Consider the following 17,563-nt stretch of genomic DNA (forward strand, 5'->3'; position numbering starts at 1 on the left):
GGACAAACAACAATTACATTTATAAAGGAGGAATCCTTTCTATTCCAAGAGAATTTTCCCTGTGCTTTCACACTGGTCCCTACAGGTCACGATGCAACAGCAGTGCGCAGTGGAAACCCAAGCACCGCCGAAGGTCTCCCGTGTAATGTGGTGCTCTCAGCAGGGGCTGGGGCTCATCTGTAGCTACTTCTGGCCCAAGGGGCAACACAGTACAGCCATTTTTAAATGGCCAGATAGTCACAGTGGTGGCTGGAGGCCACTGCTAATTTCAGCCCTCATCTAGTGTCACTTTCATCTCCTTAATGAAGCAGAAGCAGAGCTCCCAAACGCCACACAATGTGCCTATCAATCCACACCCTGCTGAGCCGAGGCAGTTCATTAAGTGACTCTGAAGGATGACAGGCTTTTGCACAGGACCCACTGTCCTGGAGCAGAACAAATGGTCCCTGCAGCAAGGACAGGAGAACTAAACAATGCCTTATTGTTGTGTTATTATTATAGGAGCTAGCGGAAATTACAGAATATTAACGTGCACAGACATGTTTAAAATAACCAACCTCTTGCCACTGTAAGCCTATACAAAGCCCTCTTGTGTTACTTTTGCTGATATTTATGCTTCAGTCTCTTTTGTGGATCAGAGAGATCCTCAGAGTGCTGCCCTGTTGTTCAGTCAGGTGCTCTGGTCCTTGCAGCTTCCACTGACGTGTCCCAACCACCCACCACTACATGAGCTCAGAGAAGCAGGCACTGCAATCCCTGCTGCACTGGTGGCATCCAGCTCCCCAGAACCAGCTGAGCCTCCCCAACTTCACCCTAGGCTGCTCAAGGAACTAGAGAGGAAGAAGCACTGCTACCGTTTCTTCTGCAGAGCAGAGAAGTTTTTTTTGAAGGTAGGGCTGATCTGGTTAAGTAGTTCCACCAAGGAATGACTGAGAAAACTAGGGTTTGCAGGTTTGGGATTGAAGTTGTATGCAGTAGACCTGCAAGAGAAAAAAAAAAAGAAACAGTCAAAAGCCACTGTCATACCTGAAACCTTCCACACTCTAGGAACGTGGAACATGACTGAGAGCTCTTCATGCATTCACAGTATCAAAGGCTGCACCCTGTGCCCTTGCCTGTGGGACAGAGACCATGGGGCAACGAGGCAAATGGGCAGCAAGGACCTTATCCAGTCTCCCACAGCCAGTAACCCTGTACCTGTCCCTGATGGTCTTTTAATTTAGACATTTTTCAGCCATTCCCAGGATCAAGAGAGGCTTCTATTTTCATAGCTGGGAAGGACTGATTTCACAGAACTTCCTGAACACACCAAAGGTGCCTTTGTTTAACAGAGAAACCCCTCAGCACAGCCGCTCCAACAGGCACAGCCACAACAGCTCTCACAGTTTCCATTAGAAAAACAAAAAAAGAAATTATTTGTAGTCAAATCTGCACCCAGCTCAGGGAGTTCTGACAGGCTGTGCTTTTGCTTCAGGGCAAAATGAGATAGTTGCAATAGTCAGGAAGGAATTTCCTCCCAGCTCAAAATGCTCTAAATAGCTGATGACATTATGGGATGTTTAAACTTTCCCTAAAGCACCAGGCATTTAGCCACTGTGGAGAAGTGGTACCAGGCATAACTGAACAGCCCAATCCAGTATAGCAACTCCCACAAACCCATGTGAGCAGCAAATTAAAATAGGCTGTTTCTGGCACAGGAAAAAAAACAGGCTGCAACTGTTTGTTTATGAGTTGTTTTCCAGCTGGCTGCTGCAGGGCAGGACAGGCAGAATGTCAGTTACTCACTGATTCAAGTAGAATCCCCGCGTGGAGGCAGTGATGCTGACGTGCCGATCCTCCACTGTGATCACGTACAGATACATGAGGTCCCCGTGCATCTTGCGGTTCCCGGGCGGAGGGTTCCAGCCACTCATCGTCAGTACCTTCAGGCACTGCAAAGGCTACGGCAGAACACAGCACAAGCAACTCCTGTCAGCAGGAATTCATTTCTTTGAGTTAGAGGCACTCAATGAACACACCAGATCCCTTTTACCTGCTGCCCTTGCTCGATTCCAGAAACAGAGCTCACAAACACACCTGGTGTCCCAAGCACAGCTTCCCGAGCCCTCTGCAGTCCACCAGTTTGCCTTTCACACCATGAGACATGGCTGAAAGCAGACACCCTGGGCCTTTGGGCTGCACAGGGTATGGATTTCTTGCTGTACTTGTTTTCAAATGGCAGCTTCTAAACCAGAATCCGAGTGGGAGGGCATGGGAAAGCTAAGAGCAATCTGTAGTGACCTGCAGATCCTGTCTCCAGGACTTTGCAGAGGAATGCTGCTTTCCCTTCTCTGCCACCCATCCCAGCAAGCCTGGCCCTTCCACACTCTGCAGATGTCCAGACTCCATGTCCAGTGTTTTGCACACCAGCTCCTGGACTTTATTCTTTTGGCTAAGCAGTGCTATCCCAGCGCTTGTTAAGCACCAAGCAGAGCAAATCCCAAAGTCCACTTCGCTCAGCTTTCAATCCATGACCACCAGTTTGCTGTGAGGAATGTGCTAGTAGCTGTTTGACACAGGAAAACTCTACCTTCCAGTCTCTGTTCTGGGGCTGAAGGGCACACAGGGGCCTCTCTTTGCTACCTGGCAGGATATGTTCAGGAGGGGTGCAGTCAATTTGTTCCATTTCGGTACCTTTCTTCTTCCTTTTTCCACTGTCTAGAACAGACAGAGACACAAAGTCAGTTCTGAAAAGTGTACAGTCCCTCCCCCAGTCATCATTCCAAGAGGAATGCAGAAGTACTCCAAGTATTCTCTGCACTCCTAAGTGACACAGGACAGCCGATTTTTACTGCGTGTTTAACTAAGCCGGGAGTCAGGGAATGAAACCACTGACCACACCAGAGAAGTCTTTTTGACCCTTACCTCCCAGGTCTCCTTCAGTGAAGACACTCAGGAAGGACAATGAGTTACAGTCCACACCATTGAAAGCATCTGATGGGTCAAGACTCTTCAGAAGGTCCCGAATGTGGCGCACGTGTATCCTGGCTTCTCGCACCGTGTATGGCTCTGACAACCAAAAAGTGAGGAAAGAAACTGGGATTAGACAGTTGCTTACTCCTTTGGCACACAGATCTCAAAATGGAACCAGAGGAAAGAGCTGACAGGTGGCCAAAATCAGTCCCTAAAACAACCCTCACTCATTCCCTCCCATGTCTGAAGGAACTTGCCTTCCACCACTTTCAGCAGTGAGCCCTCCTGCAGTCCTTCAATCGTCTTCAGCTCAGCAAAGTTATCCAGGACGTTGCCATCCAGCTGCAGGGAGAAGCAGGTCCGATGGCAGGTATCCTCCCGGTCCATCAAAACTTGATGGATTTCTTGCACCATCTCTTGAGGAGAAACCTTAAGAAGGTAAGAGCACAATTGTTGTTTGCCCTCCCACAGGCTCTTGCCAAACTTTCCCCTCAGCTGCAATATCAAAAGCCTCTCAGACCTCTCCCTTCAGGCTTGGAAAGGCAGACTCTACCTCTCTTTCCAGGAAGATCTCTCCTGCTCCTGCTGGTAGGGCAGTGTCACCTCTGGCAGGGTCAGCCACCTGAGCTCCACCCCACGGGGCTTGGCACCCCGAGATGTAACAGCCAGGCACTGCACCAAGCACTTGGCACGGGACAGAGGCGACAGAGGGCACTGAAGGAACAGCAGGTGGTGGGGGAAGTGGGGTTCTACCCTTATCCATTCACACCACATTAGTGGTGAGACCTTGGATGCTGCCCATGGTGAGCTGTGCCAGTGCCACACCTCCACAGGGCTCAGGGGAGGTCAGACCCACCCTGAGCACCAGGGCTGCTCCCCCACCTCCCTGCTCTGCTCCAGCACCACTGACACTGCTGAAAACCCAGAGGACTCGGCTAGTTTACATAAGCTGCTGTAAACAACGAGGCCTGCTATTATTAGCCCATTAAAACTAACAGCCAGGGGGATTTAAAGGAGACAAAAAGCCAGTCTGAGACGCAGCTATTTCCACAGGGGATGGGATTTTGCTTCACTCTCTGCCAGTCTTGGGCAGATAAGAACTTCCCACTGGGTTTAGATTCCATATGCCTCTCCCCAAAATTAGGATATATACTTCATTCAGATAGTTTTTGGTGAAGTATCAAGCTAAATGGGACTATGAACCAGGCCTGCCAGAGCTCATCCTGACCTGGCAGCACGTCACTGTTCACATGACATGAGGCAGAGCTCTCCATGCAGAGGGAAGTGGAGACTGCATCATTCCCTTGGTCTTCAGGCTTGAGCTCCCTGAGCTGTGTTAGCACCTGTCACTGTACCAAACCCAGGCTGGCCTGAAACAGCATCATGTCGTAACTGCTGAGCAAGCAAGGGATTTTCCCTTCCTCACTCAGGCCCAGAAATCACGTTTTCACAACACTGCTTTAGAACATCCCAGAAGTGGGAAGGCCATTTTCCTTGTGCTCAGCCCCATAGCCGAGCCCCTCTGTGATGGACAAAGAGCTACACCACAGTGAGTTCTCCTTGCCCTTGCTGCACACCTGGGATCCAGAACGAAACACCCTAACCCTGTCCCTGCAATGCCCAGGCAGGCCTGGGCCAGGCAGCCTCTTGCTCACGTCTCTTCTTCCTTCATTTCTCTCAAGGCACTGGCCAGGCAGTCTCCTGCACCCTCCATCCTTTGCTGCCTCCTTCCCCACCAAGCCCTGGTCAGAAGACAGGTCAGGGAGCTGTGAGCAGCCTGAAGGTGCTGTGCAGACTGTGAGGCTGAACAGGGGCCTTGCAGGCACTGCCTCCTTCCCTGCCTGCCTGGCTGAAAGGAGCTGGCTCAAATACTCCCCACCTCTGTTCCCTTCCCCAGCGGGCGAGGGCAGGTACCTGCAGGGAAAAGGGCTCTATCCCTGGTGCACAGATCTTGACAGTGAATCCCGTGTCCTGTATGACGATGACCTCCTGGTCGTTCCCATCTTCTCCCGGCTCAGCCTCCTCGTGGCCATTCTGCTTGGCATCCTTGTCGCCCTTGAGGCTGTCATGCGGGCCGCTGCCATTCATCAGTGCCACGCCAGACGGGTGCTCTGGGCAAGGACAGAGGGGTTCAGACAAGGTCCTCTCCACTGGGCTGCAGAGACTGGCCTGGACACTGCAAAGCCCGAGCTAATCAGGGGCTAAAAGGCACGGTTTTATTCTGCACTTGCTGTTTACTAGACAGAGGTGTGCCAGGCCCTTCCCTCCCTTTCCTCACCGCATAATGAAGGTGCTCTCACTTGCCTGCGGTGTTTGCATCTTCCACAAACCATGTGCAGAGAGGGGAGGGAAGGAGAGCAGGAAGGATGGGTCAGTGTACACCACACTGAGCTGTCTTAAGCCTCTTAATTAAAAAAAAAAAAAAGGGTGTGTGGTGCTTTGCGGCCTGGAGGCAGCTGTAACCTCTGCACCAACACGTTAGAGAGCAGAGGGAGAGGGAGGCCGGCGGCAGCCCGGTTACTCCACAGGCACACCACAGCTCCCACAGCCCTGCCTGCCTTTGGCCACCCTCTGCATTTCCAAAATACTTCACACAGATCCCATGGTGCCAGGGCGAGGCTTTGCCTAAGCACTTTTATTCAAGAAAATGGTGATGACATTTTAAGTGCTCATTTAGACAGATGCGTCACAGGGCCGGGGAGCTCTCTGCACCCTCCTCACAGCTCTGCAATGCTTTGTTTTCTTTTTCAATAAGCTGGATAGCATCAGAGACCTGATTAGATCTAAGAAGCTGCCAGTCTCCTAGAGGAGCCTAGATCCTCTGAACCAGGCTGGGGACCACACTAAAGAGGACTAAGGGGCAGCCAGGAGAAGTTAGAAGAGTGGAAAGAGCTGCTGATAGCAACTCTGGGAGATGGCAGAGTACCCCTTGCCCCCAGCGTGCCAGGCTGGCGCCCCAAGCACACCACCTGACCCTGCAGACCCAGGCAGTGGGTGCTGAGGAACAGCCGGCATCGCGTCCCTCGGGCTGAGCTCCCAGCAGGGCTGGCCCAGCACACTCAGCTGCACCCCAAGGTCACTCGCAGCAGTGCCAGCTTGGTGATCTCAGACACCCACTTGCAGGCAGCACAGATGGAGCAGGTGGGGTGCTTTCCCAGGCAGCAGAAACAGCCTTTCCAAAAGGCTGCACAGGGCTAACGCCTCGAGGCGGCAGCCCTGCAGCCAGCTCCATCTGGCAGGTGTCGCTCCTCATGCTCAGCTCCTGCAAGGCACCAGGCCCCACTCCAGGGGAAACGGCTGCTCAGCCTCCCTCACCTCATACACTGCTGCTGTGGCTTGAGCACCTACAGCTGTCACAGCCAGTTCTTCTCCAGCAGCCCCAGCTGCTCCTGCAGCCCAGAGAAGCCATCCACCCTTCACAATAACCCAAAAAGGGACGGCAACACCATTCCCCCCTGCACACCTCTGGAGCACAACATGAGGCGGCAGCAACAAGCCCTGCAAAAGCACCCACGGAAGGTCACGTCCCTGCCCCAGACAATGACTGCCAACAGCAAACCCTCAGAGATGACTGTCAGGGCTGACTTGGGACATGGTGAAGGGGCAAAAATGCAATGAGAGCACACCCATTCCAAAGGCAGCAGGTAGCAGAGCTACCTCAGGCAGCCTCGGCTGCCTTCAGCAGCTCAGCAGCTGCTGCTCATGGTCCCTGTCACTGTGCATATGTCCCCAGCACTCACTGCTCATTTCTTTGACAGATGAAGCCATGGGCAAGTCAGACGAGAGGCCTGGCTCTGGCTCCAGCAAGCTGCTGTCATGCTAGAAAGGAGGAAGAAACACTCCATGCAAGAGTGCCTCAAGAGATGTGGTTTCAGAAAAACCACACCATGCCCAAAGGGCTGGGGAGAGCCCCTCGTCACACCCTGCAGCCAGCACAGCCATACTCCTGGGCTGCCTGAACACGTGGGGATCTGGAGAGAGTGCAGACAAGCCACCAGGGAAATGCTACACCTGGGGCTACTGGTACTGCAGACAGGATGACCTGCCAGGTGCCCGAGCCAGGCCTGGCCCAGCCCCTGCCCACCCCAGCAGGGCAGGATCACTCAACTTCTGTTCCTGCTGTGCTAGCCAGAAAGGAGACAGAACTTGGCTGAAAGGAAGGCTGGCACTGCAACCCATGCACACGCCAGTCTGGAGAACAGCAAACACCTTCAGCAGCAAAGCCAAGTGAAACAGGAAAATCTGAACACAGCAAGGGAAAGTCACCAGCCAGGACCACGCTTCTGCTTTTCACTGCTCAGTGGTGTAAAATCCCCAAACTACCTAGTGTTTCAGAAATCAGAATACTGCTCCTAGTCTGCAGAAACACAACACGTTCACACCTTCCATCCCTCTTTTCCTTGAGAGAAGGCAGGGCTGGCACAACTCTGCACTCTGTGACAAGAGACATGTAGAAGCAACACCTACACGTCTCCTTATGCTAGAGGATCAAGCTCCAGCCAGCAGAGTCTTAAGTTTAGAAACGAAAGTTAAGTCTGGACTGAGAAAGATCTGCTGTGCTGCAGGTTAACCCTTGGACGTGAGCCAGGCAAGACTTTCCAGAGGGGTTCTGCACAGAATGGATATGTTTCAAGGAAGCACGAGCTGGCCTGGAGGCCGTGCTGCCTGCTGGGTGCTGACTCACCTGATGTGCTCCCCGAGGGAAGCAGAGCTGCACCCAGCTGCCCTAAAGTGGGTCACTGGTTCCTCTCACCCTCTGTGCCGACTGTGCCGCGGCCTTGGCAGCGCCAGGGCAGAGGGAGGGACATCATGGGGCACTCATGGATTTCACAGGATTTCAGCCTACTTGAGACAGCAGGAGGAGGCACAGGAACACCTTAGGGACACCCACAGAGACCTCTCTCTCTCCCCCGTTCCTTGCTGCCACTGCAAGCCCCGAACAGGCGGGCAGCCGTGTCTGGCTGGGCTCTCGCTGCACCCCAGATGGCTCACGGAAGGTGTCTGAGTCACAGGCGAGCGGTTCCACCCGCTCCGGGGGCAAACCTGGCGCTCCTCCCTCACCACGCTGCTCCTGCTGCGCACGGAGATCCCTGCCGGGTCACGTCGGCCTCGACACACGGCTTTGTGCTCTCGACCGCAGGCTGTGACCTCTGGGCTCCCCTGCCATTCCAAGGGAGGTGCCAGTGTCCCAGCAAGGACCCTCCTCCTGCACTCAAGCTGCAGCTTGTACCCCAGGTGTGGCAGAGGCTGCCGAGCTCTGGCCTGTGCTGGCTGGCAGTGTTCTCACGGTGAGAACACAGTGAACACGATGTTCTCACTGCTGCCCCGAGCACAGCGCAGCAATCCCTGCACACACACACACACACAAACACACACACACACACAGCAGAGCACAGCCAGGGGCACCGAGCACAGCGCAGCAATCCCTGCACACACACACAGAGAGCAGAGCGTGGCTGGGCACTGAGCACAGCGCAGCAATCCCTGCACACACACACACACACAGAGCAGAGCGTGGCCAGGCACTGAGCACAGTGCAGCAATCCCTGCACACACACACAGACAGAGCAGAGCAGAGCACAGCCAGGCACTGAGCACAGCACAGCAATCCCTGCACACACACACACACACACACAGAGCAGAGCACGGCCAGGCACTGAGCACAGCAATCTCTGCACACACACACAGAGCAGAGCACAGCCAGGCACTGAGCACAGCGCAGCAATCCCTGCACACACACACACACACACAGAGCAGAGCGTGGCCAGGCACTGAGCACAGTGCAGCAATCCCTGCACACACACACACACACACAGAGCAGAGCGTGGCCAGGCACTGAGCACAGTGCAGCAATCCCTGCACACACACACAGACAGAGCAGAGCAGAGCACAGCCAGGCACTGAGCACAGCGCAGCAATCCCTGCACACACACACACACACAGAACAGAGCGTGGCCGGGCACTGAGCACAGTGCAGCAATCCCTGCACACACAGAGCAGAGCGTGGCCAGGCACTGAGCACAGCGCAGCAATCCCTGCACACACACACAGACAGAGCAGAGCAGAGCACAGCCAGGCACTGAGCACAGCACAGCAATCCCTGCACACACACACACACACACACACACACAGCAGAGCACAGCCAGGGGCACCGAGCACAGCGCAGCAATCCCTGCACACACACACAGAGAGCAGAGCGTGGCTGGGCACTGAGCACAGCGCAGCAATCCCTGCACACACACACAGACAGAGCAGAGCAGAGCACAGCCAGGCACTGAGCACAGCACAGCAATCCCTGCACACACACACACACACACACACACACACAGCAGAGCACAGCCAGGCACTGAGCACAGAGCAGCAATCTCTGCACACACACACACAGCAGAGCACAGCCAGGCACTGAGCACAGCACAGCAATCCCTGCACACACACACAGAGCAGAGCACAGCCAGGCACTGAGCACAGAGCAGCAATCCCTGCACACACACAGAGAGCAGAGCACAGCCAGGCACTGAGCACAGCACAGCAATCCCTGCACACACACACACAGAGCAGAGCGTGGCCGGGCACCGCCGCACCGACCCGCACCTGCCTGTCTGCATTCACACCTGGCACAAAGGATCAGACACAGGATTAGGTTTCATCTCTGCCTGGACAAGGAGTTCACACGCCAAGGTGACAGGGCCTACTTTAATCATGCTTCCTATTTACAGCCAGGTTGTGGCAGCAGCACCTGGCAAACCCCTGCAAAGATCCTGGCGTGAGGGAGGGCGCACACCTGAACCCAAAACCTGCTGTCTGCACACAGCACAGATCCTGGGAAAGGTTAGTTAATAACTGATTTATGTTCAAACAAATCTTCTAAACCCAAGTCAGACACAAATCCTTTTCAAAGATTATCGGATCCAAAAGTCAGCGACACTGTGTTGCTGGGAGTTAGCCTGGTCTGCAGGGACTGCTCCATCAGTGGGGAGTTTCCTTCCCTACATTTAGTAACTGGAGAAATTCTTAGAGGGACAAAACTCAAAATTAAACCCCCTACTTTACCAGCACCAACCTTTGGAATGCATTTCCTATTATCAGCTCCCGTGCCATTTTGAGGGGCCAACTGGCTAGGGCCACTGTCCCCACTGCACTGCAATAATGCACTGGGTGAAGGAAGAGAAGGAACATCCCATCCTCAGCACAGCCGATGGAGCTGCTCCACCCCTGCAGCTCAGGCCTGTCCTCAACCTGCACACAGCTGAAGGAAGCCCAAGGCTCCCTGTGCTGGTCCCTCACAGCTGCACACTTCCACCCAGGCTGCTGCAGGCTAGGCTGTGCAGATCCACTCCCATCCTTTACAAGGACCACGTTTGCAGTCACAAACAAAAGAGGGATTTAGCTTATGAACTGAGGAAAAGACAAGCAAAACGCCCTTAGGTTTGCTTTGCTGACATGAACAAGGCACAGACAGGTCCCTTTGTGGTACACACCCAGATGGGATACCTCGTCACCTTCCTCCTTCACCTGTGAAGTTACATCACCTCTGCACCCCTCCCCTCTCCTTTGTGCTGCCCCATCCCACAGGCACACGCAGCCACCCACCCCTGTGAGGGGCATACAGTGTGGGGGCTCCATGCAGCAGGACAGAGCACCTGGGAGAGGAAGCTTCTTTTTCTTCCTCTTCTTCTTCTGCTGCTGCTTTGAGGGCAGAACGTGGGCCTGGGAATCAGTATCGGAGCTCGACCTTCTGCTGGGGCAGGCAGTAGGCTCTGTCACAGAACCAGCACTTGTGTTCTGAGCCTCAGGTGACACCTCACCAGGGGGAACAGGCAGCACAAGTGCAGTTTGAGCTGGCAGGGCTTTCTCTGCCCGGGCTGGCAGAGCAGAGGAGGGTGTGCCAGGGCTCCCTGGGGAGGGAGCAGGAGCTCTGCACTCGAGCACGCTGTCCGGAGGCACCAAGGCTGCGCGCGGGCGCACGGCCGCTCGCCCCTGGCCCTGGCCGGCGGAATGCGCTCCAGGGCCCGCTCTGCTGTCAGCTGCTGCCACGTGCTCCTCCCGGCGGCACCATCTGTGGGCTAAGCCGCTGTCCTCAAGTTTCACACAGCTCTGGCAGGCCTCAAGTGACTGAGCATGATCAACCAGCCCTGCCGGCCTGTCCCCAAGGTCGGCTGGAAGGACAGTCACTGCATGGGATGCCTCTGTCCGCTGGAGCAGGCCAACCGTGCCAACACCAGGTCTTGAACCGCTCTTATCACAAACTGTCATCATTCCTTCTTTGTCCTTGGTCTCAGAGAGGTCTTGGATGTATCCAGTGCCCTTCTGCAGGCTTCCAGTCACCGCCTCACTGGGGATGATGTCTGGATACAGCCCAGCACATTGGGCAGCTTCTGGCATCTCCGGGACGACACTGCAGCTTGTGGGAGACTTTGGCAAGAGAGGCGACCTCTCATTGGGTGAGCCAGAGCTGCGTGGCTGGAAGAGGAGATCGGTGACTTGCCTGCAGCAGTTTGCAAAGAGGCTGTTTCCCATGCCTGGCTCTGCAGCACCGGATCAGAACAGTCAGCTGCGCTCCACACACACGCTGCAGTCCCCACGCGCAGCCCGAGCCCCCGCTGCCCTCTCGCCGTCAGGCGCTCTCTTCAGAGACAATGCCTGCGCGGCCCCAGCGTGGCGGGACACGGCAGCAGCCGCTGACTCCGTGCAGGATCCCAGGCCCGTGCGCTCACCAGAACGGGATGCTGGGCCTGCAGCAGTTTCCCCAAGGTGCTGCCTGGGCACCCTCAGGCCCGGCCGCCCCGGCCCTGTCCCCAGCTCCGCTCTCCGGTGCCCAGCACAGCCGGGCTCGCTCGGGGGACGCCGGGCAGTTATAAATAGCCCGACCTCGAGGGCCACACCAGTGCAGCCTGGGACGAGCGCTGTGCCAAACCCCAGCAAGCGAGATGCATTGAATTACAAGGCCAGGGCAGTTACTATGGCACGCCCGGGCCCGGCACAGCCATCCATACTAAGCAGGCGAGCACAAAGCATTCAGGCAGTGAACCAGTCAGTAGTTTCTAGATGAATTTTCTCTCCTCTCATGCTGCTCTGCCATATAAAACACAGCAAACCACAAAACCACATGCAATCCCCTAGCACCTCTCCTCTCTCCATGCTACTTAAAGAAAACCATGGCAACTGAAGCAGGGATTATGGAGCTGGAGCTTCCTCCAAGCACCAGGTGGCCCGGGGAGGCTGTGGCCAAGCAGGGCACTGCTCACACCTCCAGCGAGGCCGTGCCACGGCCACGGGCTCCTCACTCTCCATCCAGGTATCGCTCCTTTGGCACAGAACAGGCCCCCGAGCTCTGGAGCCTCAGGACTGGGTACCCCTCAGTGCCATGGGCCAGCACCAACTTTCAGATCACGTGAGCATTGTGGTTCTCTTGTGATTTGTGATTTTTGAAGGACTTCATATGTACTGATAGCTTCAACTCTTCCTCCTCACAAAGAGACCTCTGGGAAGAGGAGGAATCTCCTAGAAGTACCTGGTCAGGTCTCATGACGCTGAGCTGCATTTCTTCGACTGCAGCCAAAGCAAGCTCACGAGAGTGCATGTGTTAGCTCTAACCTGTGAAGGCTGGTGTCAGTACAGCAAATGGAAATTAAATTTTAGCTGGATAATAAATGAAGCTGAATAAATAGTTTAATGAATCCGAATAAATTTACTAAATGAATAGGCATTAGCTCAAGAGATGGCCCTAACGAAAACATTTCTGCAGGACATCCCATCAGGGAAAGTGGGAGACATGTGGAGGTGCCTCCCTTGTGGAAACCACTGCTTCCCAGGAACTTCCCACTTTAGGTACAACAAGGACTTCTTTTAACAAGAGACCACAGTGAAACATTAGAGCTGCTCTAATGGCATCATTAAACTCAAATTGGTTCTAAGACATCTGTGGGCAGAGGCACAAGCTCTGCATTTACTTCTCAGCAGCTTCACACCACTGAGACTGGCTTGGAGAGAGAGCAGAGCACGGTGAGGCTGCAGCCTGCAGTGCTCTGGGCAGGGCCAAGCCCCAGGACACCCAGAGGTTCCCACAGCTGCTGGCTTGGGCACTTAGAGGTGCTGAAATGCCTTGTGCTTTGCATCTGGCACCCTGACTTACCTACCCTGCACTCTCCACATCTGGGAACTACATTTAAACTCATTTGTACACTTTCTATCTGGCCAAAGCTTTTCATGAACCTAGCCTTGAAACTGGCTGTCTGGGTGACCCTGCTACAATAACACGCAATTCAAACATCACAGAAATCAGGCACAAAGAGTAGGACTAATGCAAAGTGCAAAGACCAGTACCAACAAAAAACATTAACTGTGTCAGGAAGAACACGTTTCTCAAATTTCAAGAGAGCCGAAGGAAGGAACTGAATTTCAGACAGAAACCAAGGACCAGCCGATAATGCTCCAAGTCCCTGCGCTTTACCCTTGCTCCTAGCTTAGTTTCAGAAACTACTGGGACAGCAAGAGCAGGGAACAAGCCTGCTGTTCTCTGGGCAGGGTTTGCAGGGGAGGTCTGGCAGCTGGATGGCCTCAGCAGCTCGGCTGCCCTGCAGTGCAGCCGTGGCCCTCGGGCCACACATGGCTCAGGGGACAGCAGCTCCCGCAGCTCTGCAGGAGCTCTGCCAGCAGCAGCCCAGCAAAGCTGCTGCCCCACAGCAACCCCTCCCCAGGCACTCCGAGCCACCCACCCAGGCCTGCTCAGTGCCCTGACCCCAGCTGAGCCTCCGGGGACACCAACAGCAAAGACAGAGCGGGCACGGCACGGCACGGCACGGCCTGCTACCAGCCAGGACCCACATTACCATCGCCAGTCTCATCCAACCCCAAGGGCAGGAGGCTGGCTAGTGGGGAGCCTGGCGAGCAGGGCTAGTCCCAGGCTAATCCAGTCCGCTGGAGTTCTGGGCAAGACCCACGATCCTGCGGTTTTATGTCATTGCACATAACTACATACAACCCCTCTGCGTCTGCAGCCTCTTCAACAGCTTGGAGTAGAGACTTCTCTTTAAAGTGAAAGACAAACTAAGGAAATGCTTTTTTAGAAAAACATGCCAACCAAAAGCTAATCCTGAGAGAGCCTTGCTACTATGGCAAAAACCTGACCTGCTGCCAAAAGTGACAGCCAATGCCACCACAGGAGGAACCACGTGCTGGTTTTCATCTTTGGCACGCTGTCCAAGCACTGTCCCAAGGACTGGCATTGCTTCTCAAATGCAAATAAAAAAATGCATGAACTTCAGACCTGTAAAGCTTCTAGAAATAACAACTTTCCAGCACAACCAATGGAGCACAATGCAGGGAAAGCAAAGCAAGTGCTGGGAAGCTGCGCCAGAAGAGGAGCGTGCTGCCAAGTTTAGTCATGTACAGACAACGAAGGTAAACACAGGACTCTGCAACATGGTGCTGGTTTTACTGTGCAGGAGGCAGTTCTGAGTCTGCAGGTGGATTTATCTCAGTGCGTGTTCCTGACCTACTTACTTCCACTTTTCAGCTGGGAAACCCAGGAGCAAGGCTGCTCAGGCAGAGCAGAGAGCTTCCAGTGGGAGCTGAGCTCTTATCCCACTGGCAGAACCGCCCCAAACACGATTCCCTCGGGTTCCCATCCCTCATCCTGCCACGCAGATGCTGCGTTATCACACTCCTTTCCTCTTCTTAACCTTGTAGCAGTGATCAGATTTCTCTTGCACAACTTTCCTCCAACTTGTCCCCCCCAAGCCTGCTAGAGCTGTGTATTAAAAACCCCAATGGCCAGCAATTCAGTCCTTTCCAAAACACCACTAAACTCCCAAGGTTGAGCAACTGACAGCGATAACAGATCCCCAGATTAAGAATCAGCCTTCTGACCTTGTTGCTAACGCACAGCTACACTTGCCTCCACAGCACTTTCCATTAACACCTGCATTCTCCGCTGCTCTAACGGAAGATGTGTCTGAAAGCAGGGTTGGCTGGGGAGCTCGGGCACAGAGGGACTGAGCCAGGAGAAAACTAATCTGGGCGCAGCAAAGTTGAAGGCATTTTACAGTAGCTAGAAACACTACTAAACTTGTATGTGAGAAACCTGTTCTAATGCAGAGAAGACTAGGAATAAAAGTAATCCAAGAGAGACTGCACACAATGGCTGTCTGATCTCACACCAGCTGATAGCAAAGGTAACAACCCAAAACCGAGCCCATCAGAACTCATTACAGGAACGCCAACTGTCCATGCTTGTGTGTTTCTGCACTCATGAGGTCAGAGTAGCCTCAACAGTTTCCAGGCTGGGGGAAGAGAGCAGCAGCCATGAGCCCTCTCAGCTGGCACAGAGCCCAGCACCGCAGCCTGGGTGCCTGGCACAGCTCAGGGGGGTTCTGCAGCCAGGAGCCCACTCACAGCCTGCCCATGACTCCAGGTACTGAGAGCTGCCCCCAGACATAGCCAGTGCTTGCCTACAGGGGTGCTCTGCAGAGCACACAAGCAGTGGGAACACCAGAGCCCAGGAGCCAGAGCTTGTGAGGCCGATGCCAAAGTGGCCAGGCTGGCCCTGCTCTCAGGCGAGACCTTCCTCTGCTCCTCCCCAGACTCCACGTGCCATGCCGAAAGGATTCTTCCACTTTCCACCCTCCCTCAGCAATCAGTTGTGGCTGGAGAAGCAGAAATTACACTGCATAACTTTTTAACCTGGTTTCTGGCACTGCAGGCGTGATACTTGCTTCAAAATCCAACACGGGGGTGAGAGGGGGAGGCTACGAGCACTGAGCTTCCCACTGCTGAACTGCATCCAACCTGCTCCACTGCCAAACGCCAGTGAACTTTGCTTCAGGTGACAAACTTCAAAAATGCACCATAAAACCAGCGGGGGATGGAAGCGACATGTGGGTCAGTCAGGGGATTCACGTGCCTCGGGACGAAGGCCAGCCACAAGCCACACTGGTTCCACGCCTTTTGCTTTAGAGACCAGAGAACAGAGCTGAGCCTGAGATGGGCGCGCAGGCTCCTAAGTTCTTGAAGGTACAAACACCAAACAGAGCAAACCCAGGGCAGCTGGAGGCATCTCAGGGTCGGTGCCAGCCCAGGAGCTGGCACTGAGAACAGTGAGGACATGGAGGTGTGCACGCTGTCCCTGAGCCTAGCCTGAGCCACTCAGGCTCCGACACAGAGCAAGAACAGCCAGCAAGTAACTAGTTAAACCTGCAATTTCCAGCTGAAATGTCGAACAGGCCTCTGCCCTTTCCAGGAAAGCTCTTGCTCATGAGTATTGTCTAACATGTCAGTGGCGGCCGCAGCCCGAACTTGCAGAAGGACCCAGCCCTCTGCTGCCCGCCACCCCCGGGACCGGCATGTCCGCCCGCGGGCAGCGCCACGCGGTGCCCGGAACGAGCTCGGCTCCCGCAGCCCGGGCCGGGAGCGCCCGCCGCGCCCACGGGCTCCGGGAGCGGCCCCCGGGCCGAGAGCTCCCCGCGGGCCGGGCACGGCGCTCCCGGCCGGGCCCCCCCGCGGCCGCGCGGTGGAGCGGCCCCATGAAGGTGACCTTCACCGGGCCCGGGGCTCCCGCTGCGCCGGGACGGGCCCGCCCAGGCCCGGGGCCCCGCCTGACCCCGCGGCTGCCCCGGGCCCCGGCCGCGGCCCGGCCCCGCTGCGGCACGGGACGGCACCCGGAACCGCGCGGCCCGGCCCCGCTGCGGCCTCCGGCCTCGGCAGCCAGCGCAGCCCCGGCGCCGCCGGGAGCCTTCCCGGAGCGGGCGGGGGCGCGGGGCCCCGGCGCGACTCCCCGGCACGAACGGAGCCCCCGGGCCGCAGGCGCACGGCCCCGCCGCGGGGCGCACCGGGGCCGCTCCGCCGGGCTGGCCCCGGGTAGGACGAGCCGCCCGAGCTGCCGCAACCGGCCCGGCTCCCATCCGCGGCCCCGGCCCCGCTCCCGCACACCCCCGCGACCTTCCCGGCGGCAGCCAAGAGCCCCGGCGCCGGAGAGGGAGCGGTGGGTTCGCACCGCTGCTCAGGGCATCCTCGGGACGGGCATCCCCGGCGCCGCAGCCCGGCCCGCGCTGCCGCCGCAGGCCCCGGCCCGGTTCCTTACCGGGGCGCTGCTGCGTCTCGGCGGGCCGGCTGTCGCGGGGTGCCGGCTGCTGCTGCTCGGCGCTCTGCGCGGCCGGCACGGCGGCCGGCGGCATCTCGCCCGCTCGGATGACCATGGGCCCGCCGAAGGACAGCGCCGTCCGCCCGCCCACGTGGTGCGGCCCCGCCGCCGCTACGGCGCCCGCCAGGGCCCAACCCCCGCGCGCCGGCAGCGCCTTAAAGGGGCCGCGCCCGCAAGCCGCGCGCAGCGCCCGCCGCGCCGGGCCCGGCTCCGCTCGGCTCCGCACAGCCCGGCTCGGCTCGGCTCGGCTCCGCTCGGCCCCGCTCGGCCCCGCGGCACTCGGGGTACGGCCCAGGGAGACTCCCCCAAAGCCCGGGGAAGGTCACCGGCCCCCGGCGTCCCGCCCGAGGCCGCAAGGTCACCGTGCGGAGCCGGGGATCCCGCGGTGCCCCCTGCCCGGGGGGCAGAGCGGGGAGCGGGCAGAGCGGGCCCGTCCGCCCCGCAGCACCGCGGACACGGACACGGGCACGGGCA

General features: G+C 56.6%; 1 protein-coding gene across 2 annotated transcripts in view; it reads right to left on the minus strand.

Moving 5' to 3' along the window:
* The window catches only part of CLUH (clustered mitochondria homolog), a 31,912-nt gene extending 14,768 nt beyond the window's left edge, over positions 1–17,144 (minus strand). Inside the window, exons 1-7 of one of the 2 annotated variants that reach the window (XM_058037543.1) lie at positions 17,030–17,144; positions 4,867–5,063; positions 3,210–3,381; positions 2,905–3,048; positions 2,570–2,697; positions 1,786–1,940; positions 855–980 (exon numbers count right to left, since the gene is read on the minus strand). In XM_058037543.1, the coding sequence (XP_057893526.1) occupies positions 855–980; positions 1,786–1,940; positions 2,570–2,697; positions 2,905–3,048; positions 3,210–3,381; positions 4,867–5,063; positions 17,030–17,144 (1,037 nt within the window). Of the gene's footprint in view, positions 1–854; positions 981–1,785; positions 1,941–2,569; positions 2,698–2,904; positions 3,049–3,209; positions 3,382–4,866; positions 5,064–10,592; positions 11,780–17,029 lie in introns of those variants that run through there. The other variant, XM_058037544.1, reaches the window with a different exon arrangement.
* Positions 17,145–17,563: the final 419 nt, after the last annotated feature.

Source organism: Melospiza georgiana, chromosome 19 (genome assembly GCF_028018845.1).
Source record: "Melospiza georgiana isolate bMelGeo1 chromosome 19, bMelGeo1.pri, whole genome shotgun sequence".
In the NCBI taxonomy this organism is placed as follows: domain Eukaryota; kingdom Metazoa; phylum Chordata; class Aves; order Passeriformes; family Passerellidae; genus Melospiza; species Melospiza georgiana.